The sequence below is a fragment of the Furipterus horrens genome, unplaced genomic scaffold (genome assembly GCF_987537825.1).
Source record: "Furipterus horrens unplaced genomic scaffold, mFurHor1.1.pri manual_scaffold_2, whole genome shotgun sequence".
Taxonomy (NCBI): Eukaryota; Metazoa; Chordata; class Mammalia; order Chiroptera; family Furipteridae; genus Furipterus; species Furipterus horrens.
Genome location: NW_028327172.1, coordinates 57,739,499 through 57,761,132, shown reverse-complemented (window position 1 = coordinate 57,761,132; position 21,634 = coordinate 57,739,499). Strand labels below are relative to the sequence as shown.

At 38.5% G+C, this 21,634-nt stretch overlaps 1 protein-coding gene, 1 long non-coding RNA gene and 1 pseudogene across 2 annotated transcripts in view; 2 read left to right on the top strand and 1 right to left on the bottom strand.

The window, feature by feature from the left end:
- Nucleotides 1-21,634, bottom strand: part of GRM5 (glutamate metabotropic receptor 5) — a 481,197-nt gene that overhangs the window by 8,881 nt on the left and 450,682 nt on the right. The window contains exon 8 of the mRNA XM_090267802.1: nt 5,856-5,951. Coding sequence (XP_090123928.1) covers nt 5,856-5,951 — 96 coding nt within the window. The remainder of the gene's footprint in view (nt 1-5,855; nt 5,952-21,634) is intronic.
- LOC150018623 (uncharacterized) overlaps nt 1-21,634 on the top strand; it is a 129,951-nt gene that overhangs the window by 61,258 nt on the left and 47,059 nt on the right. The window lies entirely within an intron of this gene.
- Nucleotides 16,140-16,829, top strand: LOC150018624 (small ribosomal subunit protein eS8 pseudogene; annotated as a pseudogene).

Sequence of the window (21,634 nt, the reverse complement as noted above, 5' to 3'; positions counted from 1 at the left end):
ATTGTTATGTAAAATTTTATGTATGTGATCTTCTTCCTTGAGTGCAACATCAAAGAAGGAAAACTCTGACTCCAAAAAACCTCCGCTGCCTTGCGGCATACCTCTTCAGGGGAAAGGCTAAGGGAGTAAACCCCGACAGAAAATCCGGAGCCGGAGTCCCTAAGGCGGTCTGACGTTGTAGTCAACACCGGCAACTCCTGCGGCGCACCTGGAGCCAAGCTGTATTGACTCCGTCTTTCCCTTGGACCCTTCAGCTGCGAAGAGAGGGGGGGTCTGCTGCATGGGCAACAGCAGACCCTCCATATCACCCTGCCCAGGCTCTGTAGCTTCAACACGGGAGGAGACAGATACCGTGTCGCTCCCGAGTCGGACTGCACAGCCATTCTCGGCGGTGCAGATAGACTCTTGAGAAGCTACACCATCGTCTCTCGAGACGGACGGCTGCCGACGACGACATATTCAGGGTGGATTATTAGAGTACCTAATGGTTCCAGTACAGTTGCTACTTCCCCTACATTCTCAGAAAGAGAAAGTATCTATAAAAGGATGTAATTAATGCAGGGGCATGTACCAAGCAGAGGCATTTTATTATATCATCACAGTTTTCTTTCTCAAATTAAGCTATTTCTTATGTTCCATAATTCAGTAACCTGGACTCAGATGTCAAAACTAAACTCCTCATACTGAGATTTCAGTTCTAGGCTTTAGTTGAAGTACCTCAACGAAGATTAGAGGGTTTTTCCTTCTAAAAAACAGGAAATGATTCCCCCACCCCCCCAGCAATCAGTACACTGCCCCATCCCACCCCAGGCAATCAGTACAAAATCCTGATTAAAATTGAGTAAAGAGTGAACAAAAGAAGACACAGCTGTTTTGTGCCTGTGGGCTGATGCAGTCAGGAAGAATTTGTGGAGGAAACCAGCTTGATTTAACACTGTATAAAATATGCGATTGGGATTGATGGCAAAGGAGAGGAGAGTTTGGGAAAGGTAATAAATAGCTCCCATTTGAATAGAATTTTACACCTCCAAGGAGTTTCCACCTATCTTATTATATTTGACCTCCCAACAGTTGTTTGACATAGCACCTATTGGGAGCTATTATTAATTACTTATTTATAACTCTGTTCTTGCACTTAACCTAGAACACTCCAAGGGCAGTGATTACATGCCTCTCCTGTACTTAGTATGATACCTGGTATGGAGAAGGTGGGTTGGGAGTGTTTGGGAAATGAAGTGAATCCCCTCACCTTGAACACTTGGTGTAGACAGATATTATTTACTTGTAGTATACATATAGAAACTGAGGCTTATAGAAGTTAACTAAGTTGCCCAAGTCAAATGAAAGGCAGGACAGTGCCTCAGATCTGACCCTACACCCAAAGTCATTGCCACCGTGCAATATTGCCTCTGTTCTAAGTGCCAAGATGCAAAGGAGTAACAGACACACACTTGTGGAATGTCAAGGGAAATGGCAATACCCAAGTTTGTGTCCATAAAATGACCTGATAATAAATTTCAAAGCTCTCTATCAATTGACCTGAGTATCACACAGATGAGTCTTGAAGGATGGTAGAATAAGAGAATATCACAGGATTTTTATAGTAATTGCTGAAAAAATGATTTGTTTAGGCAAAAGAGTCCATTTGATCTTAATTACAGCATCTCAGCTAAGGCATGTTACATTTCTGGCTATAGCTGGAATTAGGTTTTAAGGTCTCTTTGGTTTCAGAATTTTCACTAAACCATTCTACTGTGTAAGTTATTTAATGTTTCTGATCTTCATTTTCCTGATCTGTACCATGGAAACAAAAAATACCTTGCTTATAATGTTCTTGAGAGAGTACGTATCATATATGAAAGGACTACTACAGTGTCAAATGTATAGTAATTATTATTATCTGTTTTAGAACATCTCTAAATATAAATTAGAACATTAATTTGAAATTGACTTTGGGAAGGAATGAAGAGGAATCCTAATCTATCCCTAAGCAACTAAAATTGGCCTCTATTATTTCAAAAGGCAGAATATTTCTTTTGTATGGATTCTGAATTTTATATAACTGTATGTGTAGCCCAATCTGAACACTCCGTTCGGGTTTATTATTTAGTTTCCATCATTCTTAATTCTGTTTGCACTGGCATAAGCTATAAAAATGATATCAAATGAGGAGTTATTCTGACACATAAATTGTCCTACTAGGTGAAAATCAGTTACTCAACTGATTAATAGTTCACATAATTGATATCATGACCTAGCAACAATAAAAATAATTTGGTATCACCCTCCTCTCTTCTAGCACTGGTGGGTCACTACAGATCTATCACTTTCATTTGCCTAAGGGGGCCTTTTCTCAAAGAGAGATTAGGAGGCCCAGAATGTCTGCCTCTCCTAACAGGGTCCAACATGAGCACATCACACACAGACTTCAGCAGAATGCCCTTGCTGAGACAGGAGATAATAACATTTATTGTTGAAGGTTTAGCCATTCCTGAGGGTGGACCATCTCAGTATGAACTCACAAGGTACTAGGGTTTAGAGAATTTCCGGTTCATAGAGCACCTTCCTGTTTAGAACTCTCACTTCTCCTGCAACCAGGAGGACTCTGCTCTGAAACACACTTAGACTGTCCACTCTGAAAATATGAAAAGATGACAAGTTATGCTATATTCTGACACAAGGGAGAAAACTGGTCACATAAAGGGAAAAGAGAGACATAATTTTTCAGGAAGCTAGAGTGTTATGGATGCATATAATGTTATCATTCCTTTTCAAATGCCCACATTATAATTGTGCAGGTAGGAGGGAGAAGTGAGGAATATTTCTAAGGCCCTGCCAGTGTTACAGATAAGATAAGAATGTTCTGGCTGGTTATGACTACATGCATTTAAAACTCCTCCTCTGCTGCTTCGCAAGTTGGCTATGAAGAATAACCCAGGTGTGAATTCACAGGGTCCTGATCATTCTATAGCTTCATTGTTGAACACAAAGGCAAATGAGATGCAGGGTGACACTCCTGGTTTTCTGCGGTTGTTTGAGCTTCCTTAGCCCCTTTCTGGGACTGGTTGTTTAGTAATGGCCACAGAGCCAGCCCAGTCATTTATAAAGTAAGTATGATAATGACTATGGCTCTGCGAAGCAACTGGGGCAAGTGATAAGAAAGATGGCCATATTAGTTGGTGCTAAAAGTATCTATAAGTCTCATATAATTATCTGATTCCTAGCCCTTCCATTCAATTCCAGAGTAAGCAAATTGGGATTAATTCCTTTAACTTCTTATTAGAGGTGGTTTACATTCCAGTTGTCTCTTCTTTGATATATTTTTTCTTAGTACTCATTTTAATCTTATTTCTCCTTGATAACTGTCATTGTGTGTGTGTGTTTATATGAACAGATATAAAGTTGGGAAAAGGGACTCAAAGGCCTTAGACAGTTTGCTTCTCCTTTTGTTTGCCTCTAGGGCTTCTGTCTTTGCTAATGGGAAGCTCTCTTAGAGCACCGAAGGACTCCTTTCCTCTCCCCCACATTCTTTCTCTCTCATTGTCAGTTTTTATTTAATGCTAAATAAATGGGAAGGGAGAAAAAGTAGAAAGAGATCATTTGTTCCCAATTAACTATACTTGCCGGAGGGGCTGAGATGGTTACTCCAACAAAACTGTTTTTCTGACAGCATGCTGTAACTCCCTCTGTTCCACCAGGACATACCAGTGTAATAAGCCTTGCCATTTCCTTGGCTATATCCAAACAAGTGAGGAAACGAAGCTAGATGGTATCTTACTGTTGTAGAGAAAGTTGGACCATTCTCGGTGCAGACACATTGAGTGCCTACCTCTGTAGATCTAGACCTCACCCGAGGAAGTTTCGTCTGTGTGCTCTGGGTCCCCCTACCCTCTGTGTCACACTCTCTCTTGTCCATTCTCAATCAAGGCAGCTTGAGCAAATCTAATTTCTGGGATGATCAGATCTGAGAGTTCCAAGCATTGACCAAATACTCCCAAGAACAGAGTATGACAGAATTGAGACCTCACGTTTGCCATGAAGAGCTTCATGTCATTGCTTAGATGAATAGACTATTCCTAATTATCAGTATAGACTGCCTAAATTAGAATGACCTAAGAAATATGTAATACTGCAGGTTTTTATGTTATATTGTCCAAGATTTTGCCTCAATACTTTTAATAGGCAGCCAAGTTTGCTAGATTTGGGAACTCAATTCCTAATAATTGCTTCAAATCATTAAGTCACTCTGGATAGAGCCCCTGTGCTTATTTGATGCAGTCATTTTCACCTTATCCAGCCAACTTAGGTGCTGTTTGACTGATTTCCAAAGACAGGAATTATGACACTTTGTCATATCTGGATGGAAGGAAACCAACAGGCTCAGTAAGCAGTCTGTTGAGTTACTCCCACAAAATAATATATTGAGGCTCATTTTCCAGATGCACTGAGATCCAAAAATAGTTGTAGAAAGGGATCATAGGCATAAAGCCATCAGATATACCATTGTGCACACATTATGTGCCTGTACATGTATGCACACTCTTATTGCCTTGCCTCTGGGAGCCATGGATGAAGCTGGCCAACCTCTTGACCAGAGCTGCCATGAATGATCGCTTAAGCTGTATGCTGCACAGTTAAAGGCACCATTTTCACCTACTGCAATGTGTGAATGGCCTCCCAGAAGTTTGCAATGCAGTGAGTGATCCTTGAAGAAAGTTAGACATTATTTTGAAAACCAGAAGTAGCCCCTACTGAGGAAGCAAACACAATATCTAGGGTGAAAGGTCGACAGGATTCAACAGGATTATGTTCTTACTGTGCAGCTGGCTCCTAAGCTCTGCTCTCAGCACATTCACACATATAGGTATATATTCTACTTTCTGCCCTTCCCTTTTTCTTTAATCCAGGATGATTTGCAAGAGCTTCCCTTCCACATCTCACAGATGGATTAGGAAATGCCACAACAAATTAGAGGTGGAGAGTTCATGGTGCGTGATTATCTATCCTCTGGGATTTTCCAGCATTCTGGAACTGTTTAATGCCAAGCTTGAAAGTCTTTATCTCCAGAGCCCTTTTCTTTAAACCCAGTCCCATGCATAAAGGCACGTTAATTTCATGCAACACAGCTTAGTTGATGCTTCTAGTTCCAAATATCCCAGCTTGCTGAGCACAGCTCAGTTGGGAGTGCCTGGTATGTAGGAACATGCACAGCGCAGCAACAGGGGGTGTTCACCACCAAACACAGAGAAGTAAAGGAGATGCAAAGCTACTGTAGCTAGAGGAGGACTAGCTTTCCTTATTTCAGTTCACAAAAAGCCTCTTGCCTCTACAGTTCAATAGTTTGGCATGGCATCTGCCCTTGGCTCTGAGTTGACGTTATGCTCGAAGTAAGTCAGATTAATTCCCAGGCTTGTCTGGAATGAGGGGCTGGCATCTTCCCTCAACTGTAGTCCTTTTCTCAAAACCAGTCTTAGGCTACTGTATTTGTTTTCTTAAGTGATTGGATAATCCCAAAATGTGAATTTCCTCCAAGCTCTTCCACTTTGCAAACTCCAGAAGCAATTTATCAATATGTTAAAATCTACAGGAGAACTGACTGTGAGCTAAGGCTTCAGACATGCAAAGCACACAGCCCTGGGAAACAGCAGCATCCAGAACAGGAGGCTCCCATCACTTCACATGAGGATGGCGTGGGTTGTGCGACTCAGGCACACACAGAAAACCGGTAGCGGCCCCGGTTGGACACACTGTGTGGAATGCACAGTTGAGTGAGGACCCATACCAGGGAGCCACCTGTTCCTCTAGCTTACATACATTTAATTCACACCACCTCAGGCCACTCACAGTTTGCTTACCTGCTCATTGTTGCTCTCCCACCATTTCCCATACTCCCTTTGGGGGTGAAACACTCTATTTCCGACTTGTGCTGGGCCAGTCTCCTGTCTTTGTACCTGGTGAGCATGAATAAGGACAGGAGCAAACAGAAAGATGTGATTGTATGCTTAACTGGCCAGGCTGAGGAAGAGCTGTGGCTGCAAAGGGTCGCCCCGTGGCGAAACAGGGGCTCCTGCTTTTCAATGCAGTGGCTGACCTATGACACTTATTAGATGACTGTGATGGCATATGAATAACATTGTAGACAATTTTGTTATTTCTTGGTTAAACTACATGTAATCTACCCTTTTACATTACTTATTAATCTGTGAGATCATCATATCTAATAGTCAATGGTAAAAACAATGCACTCCCTAGCATCTTAGAAAAAGATGAATATCAATAAAGTAGTATTTCCTTAGTGTTTATCATGTGCCAGACAGGTGGTATGTTACTTAAATTTAATTCTGGCAACATCCTGTGGCAGAGGCTCTGTTATTATTATATCCATTTGTCAGAAGAAGAAACCTAAGATTGTAAGGATTAAGTAGCTTTATTATAGATTTTGAACACAGGCGGTCTAAGTTTAGAAGTCATACTTTTTGCCTTCCACTATCAGTTTTTACAAAAAATAATTATTGTCATTAAAAAGTCTTCATTAAGTGGCATTATGTCCAAATATTACAGAGGTGGACAAAAGTAGGTTAAATGACCAGCCATCATTACCTAAAGGAGAAATCATAAGTAAGAATACATAATAATAATCATAATAATCATAAAAGAAGAATACAAATAACACAAATAAACAATACAATAATTAATAAATATATAATCATGCAAGAATACATTGTTTTGCATACTCACAACTGTAAACCTACTTATGCCAACTCCCGTATGTTAGAGACTGGTGATGCAAAAGAGAAAAGATGTTCCTTTGATGTGAGAAGTTTATATAACCATTAAGCTGAAATTTGAAAGTCAGCATTGAGTTGCCTTAATTGTACAGGGTGGCTCAAACAACTTTTGCATCAGAATTGGCAATTCATCGCTCCTAGAAGCTACTAGATGTTTCATTTAAAATAAGTTATGAGATTTTCAACATTAGTCTGCTACATGGTCCATCAAGATGAGCCCTTTTATTTGAATGACAGTTTTCAAAGCCAACATACTTTCATAGAAACAATCTCTTTTTTTTATCCATTAGTTTAAGACTGTGGGGTAAAGAGGCACTGTTGTCCTCATTTGCCAAATGAGGTAACTGAGACTTTACTGACTTAACCAATGGTACCAGCCTAGTCAGTAGAAAATAACTGCCAGTAGAGTTTGCAGGGGCCTAACACTCTTAAAGTTTACTACCTTTATTACCTTTTTCTTACGTGTAAAACTGGAGCCTAATACGATGCCACTTCATCTATTTTTGGTATTCAACAATCCGTGATAAAGTTACTGTCAGATTACTTGTTTATGCTTGGTACGGTCACTTTATTAAAAACTTTCTTTTCTTGCTGTCTCAAAATTAATATTAAATAAAACAATTAAAATAATTATTAGTCCTAGGATAGAGATCTTCCTTTTTTTTTTTTTTTTAATCCTCATGTGAGGACATGCTTATTGATTTTAGAGACTGGGTAAGAGAGGAAGAGAGAGAGGAAGAGAAACATTGAGGTGAGAAACATTGATTGTTTGCTTCTCATATGTCCGTGGACTGGGGACTGAACTCACAACCAAGGCATGTGCCCTGACTGGGAATCAAACTTGCAGCTTTTAGGTTTACAGGACGATGCTCTAACCAACTGAGTGAGCCACACTGGCCAGAACTAAAGGTCTTCCTCTTATTGTTTTATTCCTCAAAGATATTAAACGTATTTAGTATTTGAATGAAAATGGCTCATTAAATCAAGCCAAGTGAATGGAATGGATTACCTTATTCAGTAAACATTAAATGAGCATCTATTAAATTCTAGGCACTGGACTTATAGAAATATAAGAAATATAGATAAGTAATCCACAGGTCCTACCTGATTGAACTCACAGACTAGTGAGAGAAATAGGAGCAGACAGTATGTACACAAGTAGCATTAGGCCTAAGCCATAAAGAAGAGAGGGAAAAACGTTAAAAGTTTGGTTAGAGGAAGTAAAGCATTGAACCAAACCAGACTGAGTAGGTGGAAGCTACACTCACCTCCTCTCAGTACCAAACTGGAATTGCAACTAAATTACAGAACAATCAGCCTGAAAAACCAACTGAGAAGTAGCTGAAGAGAAGCCTTATAGTCAAAAACTTTCCTAACCTGATGAAAGAAAGACAAGTGCAAGAAGTGCAGAGGGTCCCATACAAAGTGGACCCAAAGAGTCCCACCCCAAGACACATCATAATTAAAATGACAAAGAGGATCTTAAAATCCACAAGAAGAAGACATTTAGTTACCTTCAAAGGACTTCTCATAAGACTGTCAGCTGTCAACAGAAACATTTCAGAACAGAAGGGATTGACGTGAAATATTCAAAGAGATGAAAAGCAAGGACCTACAACCAAGACTACTTTACCTAGCAAGGCCATCACTTAAAATTGAAGGAGAAATAAAGAGCTTCCCAGACAAGAAAAAACTAAAGGAGTTTTTAAACCACCAAGTCAGTATTATAAGAAATGTTAAAGGGCCTACTTTAAGAAAAAGAGGAAGAAGAAGAATGAGGAGGAGGAAGAGAAGAAGAAACAGAGGAACATAGTAAAAAGAATAAAATGCAATAAATATGTACCTATCAATAATCATTTTAAATGTAAATGGCTTAAATGTCCCAATCAAAAGACATAGCATAGCTGAGTGGACAAGAAAACAAGAGACCCATCTCAGAATGAAAGATACACACAGACTAAAAGGGATGGAAAAAGATATTTCACTGCAAATGGAAAATTTAAAAAAGCTGGTGTAGCAATAGTTATAGACTTTAAAACCAAGGCTTTAGTAAGAGACAAAGGACACTACATAATGATGAAAGGAACAATCCTACAAGAGGATATAACCCTAGTATACATTTATGCACCCAACATAGGAGCAGTATTATCCTAATTCCAAAATTAGATAAAGACACGGCAAAGAAAGAGAATTATACTCTAATATTCCTGGTGAACGTAGATGCTAAAATCTTCAAAAAATACTAGCAAACAGGATCCAGCAATATATTAAAAATATCATACACCACAACCAAATGGTATTTATTCTGGGGATGCAAGGCTGGTACAATATCTGCAAATCAATAAAGGTGACACAGGACAAAATGAAGCATAAAAAACACATGATCATATTAATAGATGCAGGAAAAGCATTTGATAAAATCCAACACTTATTTATGATAAAAACTCTCAGCAAAGTGGGAGGAGAGGGAATAAAACCTAAATATAATAAAGGCCATAAATGACAAACCCATATCCAACATCATATTCAACAGGCAAAAACTATGTGTTTCCCTTAAGATTGAGAACAAGATAGGCTGCCTGCTTTCACCACTGTTATTCAATACAGTTCTGCATGTCCTGATTATAGCAATACAGTGTACAGATGATGTGGTGTAGAATTGTGCACCTGAAACTTGTACTAGTGTCACCTCAATCAATTCAATGAAAAGAAAATACCTCAGAAGAGAATCCCTTGTGAAGCTCCAATCATTTGATGGCATTCCACAGGTCAAGAGAAAATATTTTGTGCTTATTTATTAATTGAGCTGTACAACCAAAATGCTGCTCTGTAGCATAAGTTAAGAGAATATTAATAGACTAGAATTAATGATGGCCACTCAAATGGATCCTTAAAGTATCTTTTAATATCTTCTGTGAGTCTAATTGCCAGTTAATTCAAATCTTTCATAGATAAGTTAGGACATCTATACTTTTCATGCTTATAAGTCAGTCTCTCTCTCTCTCTCTCTCTACCAGTTGACCATGGTTATGACATAGATTCTAAACATTCTTATTCTGTCAAAGCCCAAATTCATTTGGTAAAAGCTTTTACAAAACAAAACAAAACAAAAAGGTATACAAATCTGAACTCATTCCAATAAAGCAAGATACAGTAGACTCTTTGGAATTTTCCAGTATTTCTTGTAGTCAAGTAAGATGAAATGCCATTCAGTTTGGGAAACTCATCTTGTTTTCAGACAGAACCCTTATTGTTTATCTATAACTATAATTACAGCTTAATTATGTTTATCAGATACTTAAATAACTCACATTTTTATTAATTCATATATTTATTATTCCATTCACCAATAATGTGCTGTTTGAAGTAACTAATAATTCTTTTATAGGTAGGTTTCACTGCAGATTTATAATTCTCTTTATTTGATTTTTTTCAGAAATATAGAACTCAAAAATAGTTTAAGCTTTTTATAGTTTATAGCTTATTAAATATCAATTAAAATTATTTCTCTTATATGATAAATTCATTATCTTTTAAGGAATTACTAAAATATATGTATTTAAATGTACACACATACTTGTGAGGTACTATCTTACATGCTTTCTAAATATTAACTGACTCGTTAAATAAAATGCTTAGTTTACTGAATTATATTGAAAGTTACAATAGCAATAACAATCATAACAGTATATTGAATGTGCTAGGTTCTTTTCAGTACATTATCCTTAATTCTTAATACTGCCCTACATAGTAGGTGCTATTATCTGCATTCCAAAGAGACAGGCCTTTAGGATCAGTGTCGATAAGCCCAAGCTCATACTGTTTATGAGTGAGGAACCCAAAATTAGAAATTGGGCCTCTCTGATTCCAAAGCTCCTCTCATTAAACATCTCTTTAAGTAACAATGTCAGTCACTTTAGAAACAAAACTATAAAGCCTTGTTATTTACCTTTTCTCTCCTTGATCCCATTTTGCAAATGAGTGGTACAGTTAACAAAGAGAGCCAGTGGAGGACTTAGTATAGAACTTTAAATTATGTTCCTTCATTTGGGTTCCTATAGATGTACTATGTATGTTTAGTTTATATCATTCAAACCATTTACTTAATACTCCATGTGCAAAGCATTGTGATAAGGATCGTATGGGTAACTCTATGCCACTGATAAGCTCACAATCAACAATGGGAGGATGCAATGTAAACAGAATATTTTTAAACAATGTGAGAAGTTTTATTATAGTAACATACACAAGGGTCTACCTACCACCTACTAAAATGGCAGGAAATTTTAAGTGAGATATGATGCCTGAGTGGGAACACAGTATGAGAGATGAGTAGGTAGGCAGAAAAAAAAAAAAAAAAAAAAGAGCAAACACATGGGGAGGCTTAGCAACATGGTGTATATAGGGAAACAGTGTTTAGCATTTTTTATGGTCATCAAGCATAAAATAAGACAAGGTAAAATGGGCAATGTGGATGGAGAGGCATATATAAAATGTAGCTTATGGATGAATTTATCCTATAGGTTATGTGATTCCTTTGTGATATTTTAAGCTAAGAAAAAAATGTGGTCAGAATAACATTTAGGTAAAATAATATGGACTTGAGGGAACAAAACTACAGATAGACTCATACTCCTGCAATACTGTAGTCCACGTGAGAGATGATAAGATAATGCCTTAGGGTAGTGATGATATGGATGCTAAGTAGGGTACAGTTTCAAAATATGTGGGAGGTAAAATGAGTAGGATCTACTGAATGATGAGTGTAAGAGAGAGACGTGTGGAATGCTACCCCTGTTACTGCCTTGGGAGGTGTATTTAGACCTAAGTTAAGAAAGCACAGAAAATGAGTATCTTTGGGGGTAGAAATAAAAAGCTTCATTTTAGAATATTGAGTTTAAGAAGCTGGTGGGATATCCAAGTGGACTATTCAGTAGACACATGGATATAAGAATCTGGAGGTTAGGGGATGATTATATGCTGAGGAGCCATAAACTCAATGGTGGGAAATACCATGAGCATGGTTCAAGTGTTCACAGAGAGCATGCAGAATATGGAGTCAGTGAGTCTCAGAGGGGCTGTAGACTTGCTCATCCTACCTGTTCAAGAACATTTATAATACTGTTAATGTAAGCATTTCCTCAAAACATTTATTGAATACCTACCAAATGCCAGATACTGAATTCAGGTTTTTTTAATCTTTTTTTAATTTTAATTTTTATTACAGTCTCCAGATGTTTAGATTTGTGCTCCATATAGCTTTGACACTTTGATTTTTGGGCCACAAATGTGTTAACATATTTAACAATGATTTGTTTTGAAATTGGCTTTAGCTACCTTCTGTGAAGATTTTTGTTGTTGTTGCTTCGATCATACCTCCTCTCTCCTGGAGGCTTTAGTTCCTTTCACTTGGTTCTACAAGAGCCCATGCTCATCTGGTAAATTTAAAGATATGGCGGTAAGAATCACTCACAGGATTAGATAGAAAACATAATTTCTTCATAATGATTTGAATCAGAAATTTCATTTCTTCCCTCTCTTTTCTTCTTTCCTACCAATATTTAGTAAACATTGGATTAATGAAATTTCTATATAAGCTATGCGATGATCTAGAATAAATAAATGAGTCCAGAATGAGATAAAAGACTAGAATAAAATGAAGAAATAAAAAAAATAAAATAACATGTATATTAGGTGAACTAGCAGGAACTGTGGCGGATGATTGTTGAAGCCAGAGGGATTTTACAGATGGATATTGCAGGCTCTTTGAGAACATGGCTAGAGATGAGTGGAGGAAGACAGGATAGGTATGCTAGAGGTCTCAATAGGGGAAAGCTGAAGGTCCTAGAGGCATATTTCCCTGACTCCATCCTTTTGTCGAGGGCTTGTCCTGCTTAAGGTTTTGTTCTTTCCTATAGATAAAATTACCTTATGAAATAATTTTCCCTTATCATCTCTCCCATGCTGACTTCTACTATGTGCTAAACTCTACTCTTTGAAGGAGGAGCATTGAATTAATTTTTCTGAACTCTTAAACCCAGCTCTTTTTCCTTTCCCAAGCTAAGTATCATTCAGTTTAGTGAAAACTACAGGGAAACATTTCCCCATATGTGCGGAAATCATTGTATACATATTTTACTTAACCTATCATTCTTTTTTTTTTTTTTTAAGCGAGGAAGAGAGAGAGAAGGGGAGGGAGAGGGAAAGAGAGGGAGGGAGGGAGGGAGAGAGAGAGAGAGAGAGAGAGAGAGAGAGAGAGAGAGAGAGAGAGAGAGAGAGAGAAATTGAAATTTGTTGTTCTACTTGTTAATTCATTCATTGGTTGATTCTAATATGTGCCCTGACCAGGGATCGAACCTGCAACCTTGGCATATCAGGACAGTGCTCTAACTGACTGAGCTACCCAGCCAGGGTAACCTGTCATTCTTTAAAGAATTCAGAGTTAAAAAACAAACAACATCTCTTTTAGAAGTCAGTGAACAGGAGATGGAAAATTTTGGATATTTCATATGTGTTTTATGTGTTAATTTTAGTCATTCAATATGGAATGGATACTAATGGGGCTGGAGGGTAAGGTCAGGGAATAAGTGGGTAGGAGGTTGTTCTTCAAGGAAATCTCTCATTTAAACCAAATTTAAATCTCTTTTTTCTCAACTACCTGCTATTATTCAGAATGGAAGTATGGTATGAGCAGAGATAAATGATATGGGAAGAAAAGAGTACCATTTGGCCAATAAGGTGCAGAAAAAGTAAGTTATTGATTGAGTGAGGGACACTTGAAACAATTATGGAACAAGTCATTCTAAATGTCCTAGAAAACCCAGTAAGGGCTTCTCATATGAAAAACTGCAGTCCAGAAGGCAGTTTCAAGGCTAACATTGAGCATAAACCCAGATGACCAGAGAATTAAAAAAAAACAAAAAATGATTAGAGTGAATACACTTGTGAATGAATGCATGAATGAATGAATGAATGAATGCAATGGAAAGGTAACATTAGGGTTATCAAATCTTTAAAGGGATTTGTTGTTTTGCTTTGATTTTAATAACTGCAAAAATAGGCAACTTTGTAGACTGAGGTCAAGATATGAAGGAAGAGGGTAAAATTAAAGATGTTTGGGGAAAGGAAATAGCTAATGTAGAAAGTTTTGATATAAAATAATTATGAAAAAAAGGAGGAGAGACCACAATTTTTCATTTACACTTCATAATTAAACAGTCAGCTGCACTGAAGGCTCCATCTTCAAAACATACCCAGAATCTGACCATTTCTTCCCACCGCTGTTTACTACTTTGGTCCAATACACCATCATCTTTTACCTTGAAAACTGTAATAGTTTCCCATTCTGGTCCCGCACTTGTCCTTACTAAGATCCCCTTACCCAGGCACCCTCTCACTGTGGTGTGGTGTCTTTGCTATGACCATTTCCTCTGCCTTCAGTGTTTCCCCCCAAAATATCCTCAGGTAGGTATCTTTTCCCAAAGGTTGTTTTCTCAACATAACCTACCAAGACTACCCTATTTTAAAATGCAAATGTGACCTATTCCTTCTGTTACCATTTCCTACTTTTGTCTCATCCAACATAATTTATATTTTACTTCTTTGTTTTATTGACTCTTTTTTTCCCACCAATAGCATCTTCAAAAGAAGGTAAGCTCTTCATAGAGTATGGATTTTGAACTGTTTCTTCACTTTTTTCTTTATAGGGCTTCTGATGCTGCTGAGCTAATTACAGGTGATATTGTTGAATGGATGCATGAGTGAGTGGATAAAAGGGGAACCATGTGGAAAATTTCAGATGGGAAGGAGGAAAGATTAGCAAGCTCATGTTAAATGACATTAGGTCTGGATAAAGTTGGAGTGGGTTGATGGTAGAATTGGTGGAATTTAAGTTTTGTGAAAGTATGAGTGGAAAAATGAAATAGCTACTTTGGGCAGGAAACTTACGGAGTGAGCAAAAAATGCAAGGAAAATGTTGGCAGAGAGTGAAGCACTGAAGCCAGGAAGTTGGTATAAGAGGTATTTGTTTTTTTAAAAAGTATTCACCTATCCTTCACATGGCCACATTCTTCATAACAAGCTGTTTTATCCTTACCTTCAGGAGGTTGGTCTTGATTAGGCTAAGATGATAATTGTAACCCAATAACTCAATCCTTCTGGAGATTTCTAAGAATGTGTGTTTTTTTTTGTTTTGTTTTTGTTTGTTTGTTTTCATCTTAGCTGGAAAACATGATCCCTTTTTTCTACGGACAGTTGTTTGGATGTGATACCTGACAATGCTACAACCATGTTATATTGCAGGCATGAGAGAAGCTAAGCTAACATTGCAAAAAAAAAAAAAAAAAAAAAAAAATTTAAAGAGTGTAGGTTCTTTAAGCCTACACTGAACACTGAATTGGATTTTTTAACTTTTGAACTTTTTATATGAGATTAATTTCTTTATCATGTGAACCACTTTGAATTAGATTTTAGATTCTCTGATGCCAAAATCCTTCCTCTTACTTTGCTTTCATTACTTTTTCCATCAAGGACAAGTCTCAGAATTTCTAAGGTTATTTATAGCATTTAGTTAGATTTGTATATTTATAAATTGTGTGCGGGCGTATATGTGTATTTATGAAGACCCCAAAGAAGCAATTTACTGACAAATAATTTAGTCTTACCTAATTGGTTTTTTAAAAAATATTGTTTCTTCTTATACACACTATTAGGGTCTTCCTAGAATTAGATTTGTGTAAGAAAAAAGGGGTAGATAGCCTGTGTAAAACAAGTATTGTTTTCTCAATAATCTTTAATTAGAAAACACTTAAACAATTGGCTCCCATAATCATGGTACAAACGCCACTGGTCACTTCCTTGAAGCTATATTAATTATAGTCATACCATGCCATATTGTGATTTATAAGGAAAAAATTATTTGAAAATGCATTTGGTCAGTCTGATGACCAGGGGTTTGGGTTCACAGCTTCCAAAAAACCCTTGGAGTTTCCCAACTTTGAGAGTGATAAAGTTGTCTTTTGGGTTGGTGAACATGTGAGATGCTGGGAGAGAGGGGACTGTGGAGAGGACATGGAAGCTCCATACTTTGTCCTGTGCCTCTCTTTCCTATGGCTGTTACTGAGGTATGTCCTTTAATAATAAACTGGTGGTCTAGTAACTAAAATGATTCTCTAAGTTCTGTGAGCCACTCTAGCAAATTAATCAAAATGGGTGGTGATGTCGAGTTTGGAAAAGAAGTGGGTAAGGGGATTGTGGGAACCTCTAATTTATAACCAGCCGGTCAGAAGTACAGGTAATAACCTGGGCTTACAGCTGGCATCTAAAGTCCAAGGAAGGGTTTTCCAGCCGGCGCCAAGTCATGGGCATCTCTCGGGACAACTGGCACAAGCGCCGCAAGACCGGGGGCAAGAGGAAGCCCTACCACAAAAAGCGAAAATATGAGCTGGGATGCCCTGCTGCCAACACTAAGATTGGCCCCCGCCGCATACACACAGTTCGTGTGCGGGAAGGCAACAAGAAGTACTGAGCCTTGAGGCTGGACGTGGACAACTTCTCCTGGGGCTCAGAGTGTTGTACACGGAAAACAAGGATTATTGATGTTGTCTACAATGCATCCAACAACGAACTGGTCCGCACCAAGACGCTAGTAAAGAACTGTATTGTGCTCATTGACAGCACACCGTACCGGCAGTGGTACGAGTCTCACTATGCACTGCCCCTGGGCCGCAAGAAAGGGGCCAAGCTGACTCCTGAAGAGGAAGAGATTTTAAACAAAAAACGATCAAAGAAAATTCAGAAGAAATATGATGAAAGGAAAAAGAATGCCAAAATCAGCACTCTTCTAGAGGAGCAGTTCCAGCAGGGCAAGCTTCTTGCATGCATTGCTTCAAGACCAGGCCAGTGTGGCCGAGCGGACGGCTATGTGCTAGAGGGCAAGGAGCTGGAGTTCTATCTAAGGAAAATTAAGGCCAGGAAAGGCAAATAAATCCTCTTCCCTCCTTTCTTGAAAGCTCGTGCTTCAAAACAAAACAAGCTCGTTTAATAAATGTGTTCTCTGGTTAAAAAATAAAAATAAAAAATAAAGTCCAAGGAAGGGGTCTATAGCAGGTCAGTCAGCACTGGTGATAACTTGGGTTTAGGACTGGTTTTGTTACAGAAACAGGGGAGTCCAGAAACAAACCCCAGAGTTTGCGGCTGGGAGATAGGGGAAAGGAAGTAGCTTTCAGGATGCCCTTGCATGCCTGGAGCTAGTGGCTGGAAACATTGTTGCACAAAGATCCGCTTTACTTCCAAGGCTCAGGAAGATGGGAGGGGTCTTGGACTATGGGCTGGTACGGAAGGAGCCTACAGAGCCTGCGTAGGGTTCTGTGAATGGTCAGAACTGCTTGCAACACCCACTGGGTCAGAGGACGCAGGCAGGGATAGAGTAGCAGCTGCGGACATTTTAGCTCGGGCTCTCTGGCCCTGGCTCTTGTGGGCTCCCTCCATGTGGCTTGGAGGAGCAAGGGTCTCCAGGCTGCTTAAAGAATAAGCTCTTGCCATGCGGTTTTGAGAAGGAGAGGAGCTCCATGCAGTTTACAGGAAGAAGGCAGTTTACAAGGAGGCTGAGAATCAAGGCGGTCCTGCATTGAGAGTTGGAGGGCACCACAGCACAGAAAGGACCTCCCTAATCAGAATTTAGTGATTGGCAGCTACTTGTAAAGCTAAACTGTGCCTAGAAAGTAGGGAAACGGTGTTTCTGACTTTCCTTAGACTGGTCCGGTTTGGGAAGGGGAGGCAGGACTATGTGTAAATAAACAATTCTTTTTCTTTTTACTAAACTCTGGTATTGAGAGTTATAATTCTGGTGGCGGGCAATCGGGCCCCTAACTAAACAGCCCATGGGTTCTGTTTCAATCGGAGCACCCCAGCGGTTCTGTTACAGTTTGACCTGTGGGATATGATGCTATCTCTGGGTAGATAGTGTCAGAATTGAGTTGAATTATAGGACACGAGCTGGTGTCAGGACAATTTCATGTTGGTATGGGGAGGTCTTCTCCCACCATGTTGTAATTGGATCCAGGAATCCCAAATAACCAATTCCTATGGGTTCAGCTTTGCATTCTCAAAGTGATTAGCTAGCAGGAACTATCACAAGACAGAGCACTTAACAGGTAAACACTTTGATAAAGCTTTTGCTCACACATGTTTGCAGAATTGGCATTGGCCTGCATGTATTTATTTGCCAAATATTTCTCTCAATTACCATTCATGTCACCAGACAAATAAAATGTCAAACAAAAGTCAATGAAGAAAACAAAGCCCAGTGCCATTATGTGCTTATTATCCCTTACTCAGTCAGTTACAGATCCAGGCCAAAGTCATCCTGGCTCTTCTCAATGGTGGTTTTAGAATGCTCTCTCAGGTACCATCATATTTGAGCCCCCTTCTAGCAAGTTTTGGAGCCAAGTTTTCTTAGTTCTCCCTTTCCCGTGCCTCCCTAGTTTTGGACAACATGTTTCTGCCTTTAGTTTTTAATCTTGACTTTGCTCTAAACCTTAATAACAGGTTTGGGCACATTCAGCCCTGTTCTCATGTTGATTCCTCAAACCCCAGTCTAGCCCTCCACTTTCGGACTCCAGACAGGCAAAGTTCAGCTCAAACACCTACTCACAGGTGATAGCTTTAGCAGTTATCCAGAAACAATGTCTAATTTAAAAACGTCTGAAGCTGAGTGTAGCACAGTGTATTTTATGTTCCAGATTTATTGCCACATTACCTTTTGACTACCCTAATTTTGGATCTTGACAGTGATAAAGACAGAAACTGAGATATACTTTTGAATATCACTTAAAGTGTTATAGAAGATTTTTCCGTTACCATTTAATGATCTCAACCACCTGAGTAATGTGAGTATTATCCTCATCCTTCAGATAAGAAACCTGTGGCTTAGAAAGCTTCATAGTTTGGCCAATTCCCCATAAATGGTAAGTCACAGAAATGGGGCTAGAAACTAGATGTTCTACTTCCAAGCTTATGCTCTTTATTAACAACCTCACTTTCTTATTCATTTTATGCTGAAAAAAAAAAAAAGACTTATCTAAATAATCTGATAACCCATTTCAGAGACTGAAAAGATCATACATGAAGGAAATTGTGTGTGCTTAGTAGAGCTCCACTAGGCTTTGAGCACAATATAAACTTATTTTTTCAAAGTTCAAATTTGACTACACAATGGCAAAGTGGAATAACCACCCTCCAGGTGCCCTAATAACACGTAAACAGACTGCCAGGTTCACCTACACAGGAACCCACACAAATCTGAAGGCTGTAGAAGAGGCATGGCTGAGGACTGATGTCTACGTGTGGGATCCTATGATACTAGAATGACAGGATGGGGTAGTGAGATATTTCAATAACCCTAAGGTGTTAAAAAGAGAGCTGAAAGAAAACCCAAGTCAATCTTTCAAGTCCAGCTGACCAAAGGAGAATTCTAGAAGAAAAAAGAAGGAAAATCATTATAGATCCTCAGTTTAGAGGGAAAGAGTAACATAATTTAGTTCAATATCACAAAGTAATATTGCTCAGTAATTCCTTATTTCAATCTCACCCTTTCGCCCTCTGTGTATCTGTATGTAAGTAAGCATATTAGAATGGTTTACTCCATGTTCCAGAGGATCTTGTGGTCTCTATATGCAGAAAAATAGCTTTTGCTCAGACTTGAAATGTCACGTTGATTCACTCAAAGATTTCAGATGAAAAACAAAAATTGAGCATGATTAATGGTCCCAGAAGGTAATGTCAATAATGAATATAAGTTGCGAAAGTATTTGAGAAACTGCCAGGGAACATATTGCTCCGTGCTCTGTAAGATAAAAGGAAAGCAGAAATCCACAGGTGGGAAAGCAGTGCAAGTAAACAATTAAAATGTAAAGAATCAGCTATATTGACCCAGGAATTCTATCCATACAAATTTATTCTAAGGAAATAATTCAACAGCTGCTCAAAGGCTTCTGTACAAAGGTTTTCCCCTTCAGTGTTATAGAAAATAGCAAAAAATAACTAAACAAAACTAGGACAAACAAACCACTGGAGAATAGTTTAATAAATTGCAGCAAAGCAATATTATGGAAATGTGTTAAATTTTGTACTGAGTAAAGCTTTCATTTAGCTTCTAGGAAATTCCCAAAGCATGTATTTTAATCCCTCTTATGAGAACTTGTTCTCAGAAATGAATCATCTTAAGTCATTGCCTTTTCATTGTGTGCTTTCGCCCAGCTTTGCTGTTTCACAATCATTGGAAACCCAGGAAGATACAGATTTAAAACTAATTCTAAGGTGTTTCACAGGCTTACACAATGTCCTCAAAAGAGAAAACTTTCCATGGAGGAACAAAATGTTGACCAGAAGGAGGGTCTCCATCCCAGGATAGGATCCGCCTAAAGAAACATTGTAGTAAAACATTAATTAAATTTGTTGGCATTTTTTTGGTAAGATTGAGGAATTTTCAGCCAAAATAATTATTCTTCCTAAAGACAGATGAGTCATTTTCCAACAGGAATTTTTCCTAACATTTTTGTACATGAACAATTGAAACAGCACTGGAGTCAGACCAAGTTGGGTAATAATGACAGAACCAGCGGTAATCTCTGAGCGCTTGGAATAGTCCAGACAGATTCTAAGTATCCAAATTTGCTGATGGAATCACTGTAACACCCCGATGAATCAGGTACTGTTATTATCCCCATTTTACAAGTGGGGAAGAACTAGGACACACGGAAATTAAGTAAATGGCCCAAGGTTACTGGATTGGTTAACCATGTGGATATTGCTTCTCACTAAAAAGGCTGGTTACAAACGCTAGCTAGACCATTTGTTGGGCATGGTTCAGCTTTCAAGGGCTTAAGGCACGCAAGCAACTGTGCTATTTTTCAAACCTTTTCCTGTTTTTCCTGAGCTACTGGCTTGAGCCCCTGCCTTTGCTCTTTTCTGACCCTTTCCACACTAGTAGAGAGGAAGCCTGATCGCTTTTGGGTGTTGGTCTTGGTTATAATTTTCCCTCAGCAACTTGATTTTCTCAGCCTGGGGTCTGTTGGAGCTCAAACCTCACTGTTTCACCATGGAAGCAAGATGTGCTTTGAAACTGATGGAGAATCAGAGCCCTTTCCTCAAAGCAATTTCTTGTACGTCTCTGTTCCTATCTTTGTATTCACATTTTATAATCTTTTCCTTAAATAGAGCCTTCCAAATGGTGTGAACTTTATATTTCTAATTTTAATTGAAAAAATTTTCAATTACAGTTGATATTAAATATTATATCAGTTTCATGTGTAGCACAATGGTAAGACATTCAGATACCTTATGAAGTGATCACCCCACCTGACACAATACATTGTTACTACAATTGTATTGACTCTATTTCCTATTTGTACTTTACATCCCCCTGACCACTTTGTAATTACCAGCCAAACTATTAAACTTTAAATATAAAATTTGTCTCTACCCCTGCATCTCAGTTTCCCTTCTCTCCGATTATGCTAAGTGAAATAAGCCAGTTAGAGAAAGACAAATATATGATCTCTCTTATATGTAGAATCTAATGAACAAAATAAACTGATGAACAAAATAGAAACAGAGGCATGGAAACCTGGAACAGACTGACAGCTGTCAGAGGGGATGGCGGGTGGGGAACTTATTGAAAGAAGGTGAAGGGATCAGCCAAAGAACATATATGCATAACCCATGGACACAAACAACAGTGTGCTGATGGCCTGAGGGAAAGGGGTGGGGGGGGAAATAGGGGAAAATGGGGACAGCTGCAATAGTGTCAACAATAAAAATAAAGAAGAAAAAAGAAAAAGGAAAGA